Source organism: Lissotriton helveticus, chromosome 9 (assembly GCF_964261635.1).
Source record: "Lissotriton helveticus chromosome 9, aLisHel1.1, whole genome shotgun sequence".
NCBI classification, from domain to species: domain Eukaryota; kingdom Metazoa; phylum Chordata; class Amphibia; order Caudata; family Salamandridae; genus Lissotriton; species Lissotriton helveticus.
In genome coordinates this window covers 566,682,094-566,699,592 of record NC_136070.1, presented here as the reverse complement: position 1 = coordinate 566,699,592, position 17,499 = coordinate 566,682,094, and the positions used below count along the sequence as shown (strand labels likewise).

The 17,499-nt window shown below is 43.8% G+C and overlaps 1 protein-coding gene across 1 annotated transcript in view; it reads left to right on the top strand.

Moving 5' to 3' along the window:
* TAF6L (TATA-box binding protein associated factor 6 like) overlaps window positions 1-11,279 on the top strand; it is a 164,438-nt gene extending 153,159 nt beyond the window's left edge. Inside the window, exons 12-13 of the mRNA XM_078660493.1 lie at window positions 213-341; window positions 7,903-11,279. Coding sequence (XP_078516619.1) covers window positions 213-341; window positions 7,903-8,667 — 894 coding nt within the window. The 3' untranslated portion in view covers window positions 8,668-11,279. The remainder of the gene's footprint in view (window positions 1-212; window positions 342-7,902) is intronic.
* The last annotated feature ends 6,220 nt before the right edge of the window (window positions 11,280-17,499 follow it).

Here is a 17,499-nt window from a genome sequence, read left to right as displayed (position 1 = left end):
CTGTCTCTTTCTGTCTTTCTCACCCTCCTTCCACCCATGCCACTCACTCTTATCTATATGTTCCTTTTTCTAGTACCTCTCCCTCTCTTTTCTCACTTGTTCTATTTCACACTGTCCCAATGGTGATTTTGTTCAGTCTTTCTCCTCCCACTGTACTTATGCACCCCTTACTGTGTGTGTTGCTTCTGAGAGCTTCTATCTTTCTCTTGTAGGCTGTAGAGTGTGTCCTGTATCCTCACCTCGCCACATACTGGCCAAACCTGCAGACCGTTCTGGATGATCACTCCGTATCCAACGCCCAGGTGAAGGCAGATGGGCACAAGGTGTATGGAGCTATTCTGGTGAGTGATAAGGAACCCAGACAAGACCCTCCCAATGCTCTTAACCTAACCTGGAGAACTTTTGCACAATGAAGCTGGTCTGGATTCACATGCTTTGTAGAATCCTACCAGTTAGTAGTTCTATCCGGTATAGTGTTAAAATATTATCTCTCTTTAAATGTTCCTTTTGGATCCAGATGACCTCATCAGGAACCACAAAAACCCTCTTCTTTCACCTACATCTGTTAATGCTTTTTAACTCTGAGTTTCTTCAAAGGTAAACAGGGCAACGTTATTTCATGCAGCAACTAGCTATAAAATGATGTTCGTTGAGGAGACATATTCATCACAAAACCTTGTCATTCACCACATTTATTTAAATGTCACTTGACCCTTTAGCTGTCTCACACATTATAAAATGATATGGCCCGACAGATGTGGCTGCCAACTATGACCACCACCACCACCTAAAAGCGTGAGTCAAGAAGTGTAAAGGAATAATAAAGCGTACATGATAAAAGGGGGGGTGAAGGAAAGTTGGGTTACACAAAGAACTTGTAGTGTAAAAGTGGCGAGGAGAATGGGCAGTGGGTTGAGGGGACAGGTGGGCACAAACTATTGTTGGGAAGGGGTTCACATATGAGACCCCATCTAGAACGTCTGAATTATCACTTCTTAACAAGTTCTTCAGCTTTTATGCCTGTTCATGCCATGATCAAGTTATTGTGGTCTGTCAGCGCTAAAGGATAAGGTGCTGATCTCTCAAGACATTATTGGAGCAATTGTGCTGTAATATCCGGCAAGCACCATATGAGATTTTCAGCAGTCGAGGTGGGAGGCTCTTGCATTGAGTCCAGGACATGATGGGCTTCCATTGTGTTCCTCTCCTTCCTTCTTTGTAGAACCTCCTTTCCCCCTTAATGTTTGACTGCCTACTTCATCTTTTTCTTTCTACGACTTAGGTATGTATGACCCGCAAAATGTATCACTCTAGCCCTCCTCTGTTTTCCCCCAAATGTTAACTTTATAATTCTGCATTGAACCTCTAAGATCCATTTTTGAAATGGTAGAAGTTGTTAGCCGATGTTTACCCTACACCTACCTCCTCCATGAGATGCCTTAGACAGCTTGACCCGTGCTACCACTGAGAGTCATGTGCTGAAGGGGCACTTGGCCCAGGTGCACAGTCTATAGTAAGTCGGACCCACGACATCAGAGGTAAAAGGCCTCAACCACCTTGGTTGAGAAAAGAACTCCTGCTTTCCCCATAGCCCTCTGAAATGGGATTGTGAAAACTCCTCTTCATAAGTCAATCGCCACTATGTAAAGTTAAAGAGCTGTGAATCCAGGACAGCACCCATATTGCCACCATCTTTGCAATCTCCGTCCAAATTACATGGGAGTAACCGTTGGGAAGATGCAGCCCACTGGTGCCAGCCCAGTACAGTCTCCTGTCTTGTACGCCATATGCAGTAAGATTTTTAACATCACTAAGTTTGCCTTTAGCTGTCCTCTGTGCTGGATCTAGTCACAGTGCTGGTTGCACCTCCAAAACACCCCAGGCAGACTCCTCCAGGTGCCACTGTTCTCCTTCCTAACCTTACCTACATATTTTTGCCCTAATGGTAGCGTGACACTGCAGCCTTCTATCTTGCTAATTAAAAGGCAAGCTGCAACAGGAAGAGACAGAGCATACCTAGGGGAGAACTTGCTTGGTAGAGCTCAATGAGGTCGATGTTCTCCAGCAGCCAATCTTGATTCTCCCCCCCCCCCCCATATTCCTCACCTTTGCGTTTAGTTGAGCAATCAGCTGTTACTCGCATTATTTTTAAAAAAACACCCCTAGAGATTAGTTAAAAGATGACACTGTGGTCAATGGCAAGATATTGTCAACAGTGAGGTCTACATAATCCTTCTAACGTTTATGTGAATTGTTGTCTTTTGGGTGTATAAGGGGTGGGGAGCCACGAACGAGGCACTTTTGAGAGCATAAGCTTTGTGGCCCCTGTGCATCAAAGATAGCTTTTCCAGATGTTGAATGTAAAGGCTATTGCCATAAATAGCACCATTGACTTTGGAGATTTCAACGGTGCACTTAAAAACGTTGGCATCAGCGATACAAGGTTCTTCTGATATCAAATCAGGGGCCCACTTTCAGAATAGTGGTATTGGTGCCAAATATGTTGGCACCGACTGCTGTGGCAAAGCTAAAGCAATGGACTTCGCCCTCTTTATGTATCTTTGTTACCTTTGATCCTACTTAAGGAACTAGAATTTGTAGTGGAGGACAAGGAAGAGGCCTAGTTTCCTACTGATTCCTGTGATATTGAAGGGTTTATATCAGGGGACGCATTCAATAAACCCATTGCCACAAAGTTGCATGCCTGCTTACACAGCACTATTACATGGATCGGAAGTGCAGTAGATCGCAGCCTCCTCAAAATAGATTTGTGCGAGAGACATTTAAAGCCACTTCAGAATGAATTGTATGTACTTCCATTATCTTTACTGAATATCTTCACTGACTGTGAAGAGCCTAAGGTCCTGCCAGATATTTCCTGCTGGAGACAATGTCACCACACATTTGTGTACAAGAGTTATTTTGTAATAACATTATTAGCTTGTAATACACAGTCTCAGACCTTGAGTGTAGGCATATGTGATTAACACATTATTTAGCGTTAAAACATCTTTTTGCTAAAAAGTTGATAAAGAACTATTAAAGTTTCAGAACAGGCACAGTAAAACAAAGGAGTGCACTGTTGCAAAACAAAATGCTTAGAAGACCAGAACAGCTGGTGGCAGTGAGACAGCCTTTCAGTCCTTGGTTCTTGTATGAAGCATGCCATCTTGTACCAGCAATATCATTGCGGACGGCAACACACCGCCACTCCATTAAGTGGTGAATGTCAGATTACAAGCCAAAGGCTTTAGCTTCTCCATGACAATGGCATGCAGGTACATTAGTCTGAGACCACACCACCATAGAAAGACAGAGGTTGAGTATTTTGTTTTAACATAGATGAGTTTAATATCTAATTTGATTCAACCAGTCTTCGCAATCCCCCTCTATACCGGTGAAATCCGGACCCGGTTCTTAAAAAAAAAATGGGGACGAGGTTCCCTCTTTGCTCTCAATTGTAGAGGTGCCACTTTGTAACAGCAGTTTTATAGAATGTACTCTTCCCTTAAATGTACTTTGCATCCTGTCGTAAACATTCACACGCTTAATAGTTTTGTACATCAAAACACGTTGAGCACCAATTTGTCAAGATAAAGGCCATGTTGAGCCTGATGGTGTGAATACTCAGACTCTGAGATCTGTTTCCAGCGCCAACTGGCTAAACGCTGGTAAACCGGCTCCCTTGTCACAACTGACCTTCTTCATGTCAGCCAGGCAGGTAGATGATGCAGCTTCTTCTGGCTGCTTGATGGACATGGCAGTTGTAGAGACATCAGAATCTTTGTCAGAGCATGGGACACAGCCCCTTCACCTACTGACTCCAAAGCAGTGTGGCATGTGATCGCATTCCTTTGCTGGTGCGTAGGCCTTTCCAGGCATTCAAATCTAATTTGTGAAGTTGTGCAGGATTCCATTTCTGGGACATGCTCACTATGATTTGTATTAAATCTCTTAAGTAAATGCTGCTTATTGGCTCGCCAATATGTCTGTTTCACAGTGTGTACCAGGCAGGAAATCGCTAGGATTGCCGCCTTTGCAACAATGTACTTAGTATTTCTTTATCTTGTTTATTATCTTTCCTTCTTCTTTACAGCTTGGTTGCTGACCTATTGTTTTGGACTCCTAATGATAATGTTCTTGTCCACATCATTACAGTATTCCATTTATGGCTGGTGTTCCTAGCAGCAGGCTCCGTCCTTTCTTTGGTTCTCTCTGGATCCCTTTTATTTAGGATCACATATATCACAAATACTGCCTCCTTTTTGTTGTCACTCCTATTTTTTTGCTTTTCCTCGTTGCAAGATGTCGGGCCACTCAAGGACCATTTTCCTTTTTTATTACATTATAGTGTCTGTAAGAAAAGCTCCTGAGACCCTGAATCACTTGCCTATATGCTGTTCTTCCCATTCCAGAAACCATGTTGTGCACTTGCTTTAACTGGGTCTTATCCATTGACTTACCACCCCATTGAAAGTTGAACTTGACTTCACACTACAAGATTATTCCTTCATGGCAGAAAATAGATTGCATAAAAACAACATCACTAAAAATACCTACTATTCATGTCTGTTGCAAACAAATACTCGTACCGAAGCTTTACTACTTCATGCTGACCTCCTGGGTTAGACTCTGCACCATGAGAGTTCACTATGTGATGCAGATAGTTGATGCATATGTCAAGAGACAGGAGACCTTTCTCCCTTGTCAGAAGCCCCTGCCAAGTCGCTGGTCTTCAAGCCACAGAGAAAATGTACTGAATATAAAATTAAAATAAAAATCCTTCCCGGCATACACCCTTGCACCAGTTAGTAGTACAGGTAAATACAGAAAAATCAAATTAGGTGCCAACACAATTCATCAGATTCCAAGGTGTTGCCTTAGACACTGAGAAGGCGGTGTCTTATCGCCCTCCGAAGAGAATATGTTCAGTAAATAAAGCCACAGTTCATACATTGGAGGTCTCTGGCACTGAGAGTTAATACAGTGATGAGATTAGGAAGTAGCACTTTTTCTATTGGTGGACCCTCTGCACCTTAATGAAGGACAAGGCCTTTAAATTGATAATGCTGTGTTTCATTTTGGTGACAGATTCATCTGCCAAAGGTAGAGGTTTTATTTTAGTACTCTGTATGCACAGGGCAAGTGGACTAGAGTTTTGGCAAACGTACACATAACCAATTGGAACTCAGAAACGAAGTAATAGTTTTGCTTCTGTTCTAGTCTCAGGATCAGGGAAACATAGTTCTTACCTACATAGACAACAGCACTCCGATGTACTATATCTTCCGACACACAGGCGCTCATTGCAATCCGCTACTGAAGGAAGCATGGACTCTGGCACTGCCCATCCACAATTAGATACTGCACCAGGCACAATTACTTCAAAGATAAGAACAACAACATAGGAGACAACGTGATTCACATAGCACTGGGATGGCACAATTTATCTACAGATCCCTTTGCAAGAGGTGCACATGCAAAACACTAAAAGTAAGAATTTAGAAACCTATTGAGTCACTTGGGAGGTCTCTTTTGATCAGCTGGACAATACCCTTTGCTTACAGGGTTCTTTTTTTGCTAATGATTTGAAGGTTCCCAGAAAACTAAGCCTGTAAAGATAATGATTCATATTGCTCCATCACTGATCAGATCATAACGGTTTTCAGACCTCGTGCAAATGTCTGTGTGCCCATTCATAAAAAGAAATGGAAGAACTTCCACTAACATATAATAGTCTTTTAAATTGAAAACGTATTTGTTATGTTGGACACTTGTTTGGTCTCTTGGGGTAAGGGGGGAGGAAAAGAGGAATCAGAAGAGAGGTAAGAGGGTTTAGATGAGTAGTGTGGATCAAAATGCATTTTGACTTTTGTTTGTGATGTCAATTATTTTGTCTTATTCCCGTCACTTTTGAGACTTACATTGTGATCTATGATCTAGTAGAATGAAGTGGTAATCTTTTAATTGCCTATTGTAGAAAACCTTGTGGTAGTTCATATGTAGTTTTGAAGGGTTTTGAAAAGACCAGTCTTTTCGGTAGGAGAACCTGCCCCATCTAGAAAGCTGATTACAACTGGTGGTGTCATACACAAGTGAAATATTAACTTCCTATTAATTGGAGTAGCCTCTTCAGCATAAAGAATCAGTATATTAGACGCATGTGTTACTTACTGATGCACCTTGAAAGTTTTTCAGTAAAATAGGCTAGTGCTATGGACACGCCTTGTATTACTTCCTTTGGTATTTTATGAATGATTTTCACGTTTTATGATTTTTACATGAACCAGCACTGCTCTTGCTGGAGTCTCTCTGAACCCATAACATGCAGCACAATGAACCCTACAAACAATTTGGTTCTTTTTGGACCTGCAGAGCGTCATACTCCCCTTTTTTAGCCAGCGTACACCAGTTGCTTGCAGCATGCTGTTAACTGACCAACAGGCAACTACCTGCTAATTCAAAACACATCCCTCAAGAGGGAGAGTAACATCAGCTGCATGCTTTGGTAATACAGCATTGGCTAAAATATGTACATTCCTTCTTTAACCATTACTATTTAGCTTGAGATGCTTATCTAGATTCGAAAGTTAAGCAGATAGACTACCTGAATCACTTAAGATAGGACTTTTACCCCTAGCCCTCCCCGCATGCACCTTACTATCAATTACTCAGTTCAAAGAACATAACCAGTTCAGCTTGCAGAAAGATATAATAGTTGTAGCTGTTTTGCAAGTTAGCCTTTGTTAAAATGCGCTTGGGACTCATCTCCGCTCTCCAGGAAGCAAAGGGGTGGGGAAAAGTGGGCTGTTTTTAACAAGAAGGCTGCAAAAGATTATACGAACCAAGTGGGCGCTAGGTTTATTGCTAGCTTTTTCAAGCCTATGCCTGATTTCCTGTTGATACTTATTATATATTTTTAACATGGAGCCTGATTTAGAGTTTGATGGACAAGTATCTCCATTGCAAATTTGATGTATATGCTGTATGCCTTATTAAATGTACCATTGGTTACAATGCACTTGTGATAAAGTGGTTGGGATATCGGCCACGTTTGTAGCGGAGTAACTCATCCGACAAACTCTAAATCAGGCCCTAATTTCAAAATGAACTACTTGATATTAGGAGTGTGTAAAGCATGTGAATTGAAATCTGATATTCCGCTACCAAACCATCATTGCAGGTAACTTGTTTATATCCAACCCTTACATTTTCATAGCTGATAATATTGCAGGGACATCACTGCAGCAAGGCCTATCAGACCTTTGAGTGATCTTAGATTTCAAGACATGACACTGACTTGACCATACGTAGAACCTGCTTTTCTCTAGATGCTTTGATAACTGTGTTGTAGTCCCATTGCTTATTAGAGCTCTCATCTGTTGCACACAGATGGCACCAGGAAGCTCAGGATGTTCACTTCCTTAGTTATCTTGGGCCGAAGACCTAAAAGGAAGGCCCCATCCGTAAACAATGGGTGTCCAGTGCTTTTGCAGATTAAGGTTTTCACTGAGCAGTTATAGTACCAGGACTTTGTCTGCTTCCAAGCCAATCACCAATGTCACAGACTACTTTTGACAGAGTATGATTTTTTTAATCCATCTGTTTTTGGATGTCTGCTCATGCACCTTCAGGGCTCCTTCCCTCTTGTGCTACACAACATCCCCTGGTCTCATAGGATTAAGTAGTGAATTTGGTTGTGCAGTTATTGTTTTCTAATGTGGACAGCTATCCAGAGCATACCTTTCTTGTCAGGAGACTATTTTGGTGTGCTGCTAGGATGCATGACAAGGTGCTTCAATTACCCTCCTCAAATAGCCACTTGATTTACAGTGATGTAGAAGGGGGCGGGGACATGTGCTTGTGAGCTCACTGCTGTTCTTTGCATTTCATTTAATACAGGTGGCGGTGGAGCGGCTGCTGAAGATGAAGGCTCTTTCTCAGCCTCTGACCACGGAGAATACCCAACTGGACCACCGACGACGAGAGAGCTCTCCTCGGCTTAGTCCCCTCCAGGACCCACAGGCAGAATTTGGCTTTGGGGTCGCCAGCCACCTGCTCCAACCTGGTGCATCCATTGCTAGTGATCCTCCATCCACCTCCCTGCATGAAATGTACCAGGAACTCTATGACTTTTTTGGAGATAGCCTCTCTATGCGCTTTGGTACAGGTCTAGGCCTCCAGCCTGCTGAGAGAAGCCTGCAAGATCCTAAGCCACCTGATGTCAAGAAAGATCCGGGGCCATTTGGTGGTCCGGGAGGAGATGCAGTGCGCAAGATGCCCCAGTTGACGGCCAATGCCACCGTCAGCCCCCGGGATGCAGAGAGCCCAAAGTCAGACCACACGCCAGGTAGGACAGTTGCTCCTCGTTCTACCAGTGTGCCGCGCTCCCGCAGCATCTCCCGCCAAAGCCACCGTGGAGCAGGCGTTCGTGAAGTATTCCAGAAGTCACGCTTCTCGCCTCGTGCACCGCACTTCAATTTTGTAATTGCTGGGAGGCAGATGGGACGCCGTTGCAAGGGCCGCGTCTTTCAGACAGCATTTCCTCAGCACCACGGCCCCAGCCATGTCTCCCGCTATGCCCAGAAGCTGCCCATGATTGGCCGGACCAGTAAGCCAGTGAAGAAGTGGACTCAGTCTGAGACATCCCTATACTTGCCCCTCTAAAGATGCTACACCATGACTCATTGAACTGTGGACACTGGCATAGAAGCTTTCAATTGCACAATCCAACGTCAAACTGTGGAGGACCGTAGATGATCCAACATTCCCCATTGGCTATTCATTGTTCCCTTTTCTGACAATCACTGAAAATTACCATTTTTTCTCTGCTTATTGCATGTGGTTTTTGCATCATGGCAACTCGAATGTGGCAGTGACAAGTCCATAGCTTTCTAGGTAGCCAAAAATGCAAAGGTAAGAGTAGCGCTTCTGTTCATCATTGAGCTGCAAGTGCATTGTCAAAAGCTGTGTAACAGATCTAATGCAGAATTGTGCTTCATATTTAGTACTACATATCAATCCTAGTACTGGAGCAGCAGGCGGTGGAGCATAATGAGTTCATTTGCTGACCTATCACACAGGCGCAGGAAAGCGCAGACGGCTGTAATGGAAGATTGAGGCGTATTGTTAGAATTCAATGTATGCCCAGTACTGGAACACTGAACGATGCATCAAGGCAGGATTTACGTGCCTGTGTAAAACACTGTGTGGGCTGATCTAGAGTTCAGCTTTGATTAGTAGCAATGGACCCCCTCCTTTCTAGAAGTTAAAAGGCTTACTAGAATATGTCGCGACCTGCAGCATACGAACTTTTAGCACTCCCTTGTTGAACGTTGTAACTCACTGACAATGATGTGTTTGAGAAAGTCACAAAGCTGAAAAAATTGTGTGTACGGTGGTAACCCAACCTTCCAATTTCTACTTGGTACATCTCTCTCTGTGAAGTGCTCTTGCTTGACGCACATCCTTGCAACTGATTATTGAGGGTGTCTGTATCTACGGTAGTGTTAGATGTTTGATGGTGTCAGCGGATAGGAGATTTACGTCCCTCATGTTTCAGCATAAAAAACAAAAAATGCGTCTGAAGCCAAGGGCATTGTCTTTTAACTGGGAAATGTGAGCCTGAAGAGAGGAAAGTGAATTATGTTCTTAAGAATTAATCGCTATGAGGCCTGCCAGCAGAATGACTGCTAAGTAAGAAGGACCATTTGTAAAACAACCTCTCTGTTGGAAAACTTACAACTTTAACAACAACCAGTTGCAATCTTTAAAAAACATTCTTCTCATTCGCTCCATCAGAATTATCCTGTGTAAGCTGCATCATTTTTTCTCTCTCGCCTTCCCTTAAATACTTAAGTTTAAACTGCACTGTTCCTATAGCTCTTTAAAGGGCCCTATTGCCTTCACTTAGTTATAGTGGGCGGCAGAGAGGTCAAGTCACCGAAATCGAAAAAGATAACATTTGAAGGTTACTATAGATATATATATATAATATCTATAGTAACCTTCAATTCTTATAATTTTCTAGGTTTAAATTTCTTTATTGGTTTCAGTATAAAACAAGTGCAGTGTATTGCCACAAGGAATCTACACAAAAGAAGGCAGAGGACAAACTGGCATCTTTGTTTCATATAGCTTGTCTCATTACCCACTAGGGTCCTCCTTATAATTTTTTTACATTTCTACATCATAGGAATGGTGTCGAGAAGGATCGGAGCCCAGTTGAAGGAGTTATGTCAAAACGCGTCTGCCATATTAGTTTTTAAATGAGTAAAATACTTTCAAACAGCTCACGGATCAGATAGTGTTCTTGATTTTCCTAGAATGCTGCTGCTGTGAACCTGTTGAGGAGAAGACCAACAGCGGCAGTTGACAGCTGGTGCAAGTGATCAAGAAGCCACTGGTATTCGCAAATGTGAAACTATATATATATATATATATATATATAGGTATTCTAGGTGTGGTATCTGAGACACTCCGGACACTTCCTCCAAGGTATTTTTTTTTCTTTAAAAAAAACATCCTTGTAGCTTCACATTGGTGAATATCGGTATCTTCTTAACCATCTGTACCTGCAGTTTTTCAGGCTACTACACCTTCTGTTTCACATCTCTCCAAGTGTTTGCCTGGTGGCCAGCGCTTCTTCATGGTGCTTAATGGGGTCAGGACTCTGGTCATAATTTATGTTTTTAAATCCCGGAGACGAAGGCCTTTGTTATAAACTTTGCTGTGATCCTTCCCTCTTGCAACATGGCAATGCTGTTTTTTTTCTCCATATTTTTAGGCACCCTTATGTTAGCGATTCTAGGATTATTTGTCTATGTGTTCGACTTTTAACTTATCATATTTTCAACTATAATTTGCAAGAAATCTGTTTACACCAAATGTGACCACTCCCTCCGGTGGGCTGGTCTGCAACTTGGATTAAAGTCAGCATTGTTTGTAGATTGAATCTGGAAGACTGTGGTCCCAGAAGGCAGGACACTCTTGATTAAATGCTATTGTGACAAAGATATCACAAATATGGAATAAATGTGAACAATTGTCGTTTTTTTGTGCATGTGTAATCTGATGCTGCTTTTTGTATGATGTATTTTGTAAAAAAAAAAAAAAAAAGTGAATAATATTTTGGATTGTTTTTGTTGCTGGATGATCTACTCGGTACACTGCAACAATAAAAAAAGATGTTCTTCCAGAAGAACCAAAACACTTTCTACATATAAACTGTCAATGCACCATTTCTGACATTTTATGCAAAATAAATGTATTTTGAAATCTAGCATCCTTGTTTTAGCTTAGCGATGACAAAGGGTCGCTTTGACTCTTCTCTTCTTTTTCCTACCTCTTGTGCACTGTGTTTGTAATTGGCATGCTAATCCTCTTACCTCCTGCATCCTGGGACCATTGTGGAGACATACTACAGGCATGCTACATTTAGGGGACCACTCTGCATCCCAACCTTGTTTGCTCCTAAGGAGCCCCATCTACTGTAGCACATTTACGCTCCTGCTGAAGGATGATGCCAGTACAGCTGCTATCACTGCTAGATTTGATCATGATGAAATCTACCTCTAATTTGAGATACAATGAAAGATACAAATCTCCACCATGCAGGGAGCTTCAGGATACATTTATCTATAGCTTGGACGTGATGAAATAGTATCTGTCAACATCAATCTCTGGTTATCTCAATCTTTCAAATGTTCCGCGAACTTGAGGCTCGCAAAAGGGTTGGTTTTGCGAACTCAGCATGTAACCATTTGATGTACCATTTCACCCTGCTAAAATAAACCTACTTAAACCTAGCCATTGATGCTGTGTACTTCTCTCCGGCTTTAGCTTTAAGTACTCTTCGGGAGTCCGTTAAATGAGAATTGGGCACCTTTTCCCCCTTCCTCCATTAAGGAAGAACTTACGGTGTCCAAGGACCAACAGTTATATAGTCCACCAATAGAGCATGTGCTGATTTGCACTTGAAGCACTCCAAACATTGGGGGTGCAACATAGGTCAACAAGGGCCAGATGAGTGAATAACATGTTCGAGGCATGTGGGCTGCTGAATTCATATCTTTGCATAGATCGCCGCCTAGTATTGAGTCCGGATGATTGCACTTTGTTGTCTTGGAAGAGACTTCGAATTATCACGAGATAGGTGACTCCTCCCTTGGACCATAGTGCGCATGGCCATCCACTCCATCCTTAGATTGTTTTTTTCCGCCATTGGGTTCGGATTTTATTTCCTACACTCCAGCTCGGAATCGAAACTAACTACTCCCTAAGGCCAAAAGGGCTTCAAACTCAACGGTATTGTTTCGCTCTGTACCCCTCGACTCCATCCAGATTTTCATCTTGATCCAGTCGTCGACGCGGGCTGTTGGGCCTTATCGACGCCACGTGCGACTTCCGTCGATGGAAAGTAGTCCTTTTAAAAGGTGCCCACAATGCCACTCAAAGTTCCCACATACTGACAAACACACAGTATGCAACAAGTGTTTGTCACCTGAACACAAAGAAGAGTATTGCCCGGCGTGTGCCCAATTTCGATCCAAGAAAACCATCCTCAATCGACGGGCTGCCAGGCAAGAGATGCAGAAGTCGGTACCGGAACCGGAGAATATCTTCGAGGATGACCAAGAGCTTCCCGAAGCTGCCAACTCCGATCTCGAGATCGTCACCGTTGAGGACCAATCAGACTCCGATGACCAGATCACACTGGGGCAAAAAACTGTGAGTATCCAGCCCCCCACTCCACTCACCCCAACAAAGAAGGCTCCGGTCGAAGCATCGCCGAAAGGCCTTAGCCAAGATCGAGACATTACTTCGGAGACCCCACCTCTCGGCCCGGCTCCGAAGCACAAATAAACGCCTTCAGGTAGCCCAGGCCCGAAGAGAGTCATCGAGCCAAAAAGAGTTCTCCAGCCAAAGGTCATCGAACCAAAAAAACTGGTAGACCCGAAGGGTGCACAACCAAAAGAGGTGGCCCGACCGAAGATCATCGACCCAAAAAGTAAGGTTGTCGATCCAAAGGGTGTACAGCCTAAGAAAGCTGTCGACGCCGAAAGACCATCGGCACCAAAACCCTCTGCACCGAAGAGCGTCACGCCGCAAAAACACTCTGCACCAAAAGGCTTAGCACCAAATACAATCGTCGAGCCCAAAAAACTATCGGTACCGAAGACATCGGAACCGAAGAAAATCGTACTACCGAAAAAGGTCGTTGATCCAACTGATACAGACGGACCTAAAAAGGCTGCCGAACACACAAAAAAGACAATCAACCCAAAGAAACACCAGGCTTCGGACAAAAAACGTACCGAACCAAAAGCCCTGGTCGATCCAAAACAAGTCGTCGAGCCTAAAAAGGCCGCCGATCCAAAGAAAGACTCTAAAGCCAAGGAACGTGTCGAACCAAGAAAGGTTATCGAACCTAAATCAGCTGTCGAGCCCAAAGGAGCTCCGACACCAAAAAGCACCGAGCCACAGACTCCAAAAAAGGTTCATAAACCTAAACCCTCGACACCAAAGCCACGGACTGTCGAGGAAGAACTACTCCAATCGGAAGAAGAGGCCTTTACCACAAAACACTCCTTCTCCAGTTCCTCCAAAGAAAAAAGACTTTAGCACATCTCCCTCAAGGCCTTTCACTCCTCCTCCTTTTCTGCCTGATATGCATTTCGTTCCTTACTCTCCCACACACTCTGATCACAATGAGGGAGAGGACATGGGGGAAGATCTTCAATACAATTATGATGACACTGGGGATCCTGATCAACAAGATAACACATGGGATGACCAAGATGATGACGAGCAACAGCCCATCCCAGATACTTCCCCATACCCAACAAAACCGTCACCTACAGACGACACAATCATGTTTAATCAGCTTATAGATAGGGCAGCTAAATATCACAAGGTAGATATGCACACTGACCCTAAAGTGGAAGATTTCTTGTTCGACACCTTCCCCACTGCTGAGAAAAATGTCAAAACTCTTCCAATGCTTAAAGGGGTCCTCAAGCACACACCAGATATCTTTAAAGATCCTGCCAGGGCACGAGTGCTCAATCCATGAATAGAGAAAAAATATAAGGCAGCACCAGCAGACCCTACTTATATAAAACAACAGTTGCCTTTAGATTCTTTAGTCATTGCAAACGCTCGTAAACGAGCCAATTCGCAAACAACAGGAGACGCTCCCCTTCCTGATAAAGAATCTAAAATTTTAGAAGCATCAGGAAAAAGAGTAGCTTCACAAGCTACTAATTCTTGGAGAATCGCTAATACACAAGCTCTATTAGCGAGATATGATAGAGCACACTACGATCAACTCGAAACTCTAATGCAACACCTACCAGAACCCTTTAAGGCGCAGGCCAACGACCTCATTCAGGAAGGAAAATTCATAACAAACGCCTCCATCAAATGCGCGCTAGACGCAGCCGATACTTCGGCCAGGTCTATCAACACCAGTGTTCTACTGCGCAGACACGCATGGTTACGCATATCTGGATTTAAGAACGAGGTGCAATCCACCATCCTCAATCAGCCAGTAAACCAAGACTTTCTGTTTGGCCCTGCAGTTGACACCATTTTAGATAAAATGAAAAAAGACACTGAAACTGCCAAATCAATGGGGGCGCTTCAGTTCCAACAACACCGGGGCTCCTTTCGTCGCGCCTCATATAGAGGTGCAGGAAGGGGCAGCACTTCCAAAGCTCCTCCACTTTCAAGTCAAATACCCAGAGCACTTTTAACAAAGGCTCCTATAGAGGAGGTTACAGAGGAAACAATAATTAGGGCAGAGGAAGTGGAGGCAATAACACCAGAGCCTCCACTGCCACCAAACAGTGACTTCACCACACTCCCTCCAGAACACACAACACCTGTCGGAGGCAGAATCAATCAGTTCCTACCTGCCTGGAACGCAATTACCACAGACCGGTGGGTGAGACAAATTATCCAGTATGGTTATTGCCTGGAACTCACTTCTACTCCACCCAACATACCACCCAAACACCGTCCTATGTCCAAAGAGCACATAACACTGTTACAGCAAGAGGTCCAATCCATGCTACAAAAGGGCGCCATAGAGCCAGTCCCTTTTCAACACCAAGGAACAGGAGTATATTCTCTATACTTCCTAATTCCCAAAAAGGACGGGTCGCTCAGACCCATTTTGGACCTCAGACCTCTGAACCAATACATACTATCAGAGCACTTCCATATGATAACCTTACAACAAGTTCTCCCACTGCTTCAGCAGGGTGACTTCCTTGCCACATTAGACCTCAAAGACGCATAGTTCCACATTCCTATACACCCAGCTCACAGGAAATATCTCCGGTTCACAATACAAGAACAACACTATCAATTCAAAGTTCTCCCCTTTGGAGTAACTACAGCTCCAAGGGTGTTCACCAAGTGCCAAGCTGTAGTGGCAGCAACCTCAGGCGGCAACACATCCACGTGTTTCCCTATCTCGACGATTGGCTCATAAAAGCCAAGTCAGACATCCAATGTGCAAGTCATACGTCTCAAACCCTCCAGCTGCTGCACAGTCTGGGTTTTCCAATAAATTACCCAAAATCTCATCTGCAACCCTCCCACATACAACAATATCTGGGAGCTACAATAGATACATCAGTAGCAAAGGCATATCCCAATCCAGTCAGGATAGCCAACATGCAGACACTAATCCAAAGGTTTCAGCCACAACACTCCCTACCAGCTCCAGTGTTCATGCAACTCATAGGCATGATGGCCTCCTGCATATTCATTGTCCCCCATGCCAGACTTCAAATGCGTCCATTACAAGAATGCCTAGCAAGGCAATGGAACCAGGCTCAAGCACAACTAAAAGACCTAGGGCCCGATGTAGGAAGACAAATACCGGTCGGTAGCGGTCGATTTCGGCAGTTACCGACCGGTATTTGAAGATGGAGATGTAGGGGCATGTTAAAATACAGATTCGGTAATTTTACAGAATCGGTAATTTTACCGATTCTGTAAAATACCAAATCGGTAAAATTACCGATTCTGTATGTTGACATGTAGGTAGCACTGCAATCAGTGCTACAGGGGTCTAAGAATTCGTTATTTACCACCAACTAGAAGTTGGTGGTAAATAATGAAAACCCTTTAAAAAGCATTTTATTTGCTTTTTAAACAGTGCCATGTTGCAGACATACATGCCCTAAGGGCATGTATGTCTGCAACATGTGCACCCATGCACAATTGAGGGGTGCAACAGGGTGTCAAAGTGACACCCTGCCACCCTTCAATGTTTCCCCCAATTACTGAATCGGTATTTACCGATTCGGTAATTGACATTCATAATGAATGGCAATTACCGAATCGGTAAATATCGATTCGGTAATTACCGATTCTGTAATGAAATCGGTAAAATTACCTAAATCCCGATTGCCAGTTCTTAAATACCGAATCGGTATGATTCGGTATTTAAGAATCGGTAATCTGGGATTACCTACATCGGGCCCCTAGTGTTGGTAGACAGTTGCGCATACAACTTTCTGCAGTGGTGGAATCCACAAAACCTTTCCAAGGGGCGACTGTTCCAAGAGCCAGTTCCACAAGTAGTATTGACAGCGGACGCATCACTGACAGGATGGAGAGCCCACCTACATCAATACACAGTCCAGGGACTCTGGACAGCCAAGCAAAAGACACTGCATATCAACCACTTAGAGTTGCTAGCAGTTTTTCTGGCACTGAAAGCGTTCCAAAACCACATATACAACAAAGCGGTGTTGATCCGGACGGACAACATGACACCCATGTATTACATCCAAAAACAGGGAGGGACTCACTCTCTACAGCTTTCCTACTTAGCGCAGAGCATATGGAGGTGGGCAATTCCGAAGAACATCTTTCTCCTAGCACAACACCTGCCAGGGAAAGACAATCAAATAGCGGATCTGTTAAGCAGACACAGCCAACAGATACACGAATGGGAGATTCATCCTCAAGCTCTCCAACCATTCTTCCAAGAATGGGGGCATCCAGAAATAGATCTGTTTGCCACAAACAAAAACTCCAAATGCCAGTACTTTGCGGCCAGGTTCCCACATCCGTTGTCACAGGGTAATGCGATATGGATGAACTGGTCAGGCAGATTTGTGTACGCTTTTCCACCAGCCCCACTGATTCCGCTAGTGGCACGCAAACTACGTCGGCTGTCTCTGACACTGATCCTGGTTGCTCCAACATGGGCCAGACAACCATGGTACACAACATTCCTAGAACTCTCCGTGGTTCACACCAAAGACTGCGTCTATCACCACATCGCCTAACTCAGAACCATGGAGAAATCAGGCACCCAGATCCCAATCAACTGAACCTAGCGATCTGGCTCCTGAAGTCTTAGAATTTGGATATCTCAATTTGCCTCCTGATTGCATGAACATTATCAAAGAGGCAAGACGCCCAACCACTAGAGCATGCTATGCAGCTAAATGGAAAAGATTTGTAATTTATTGC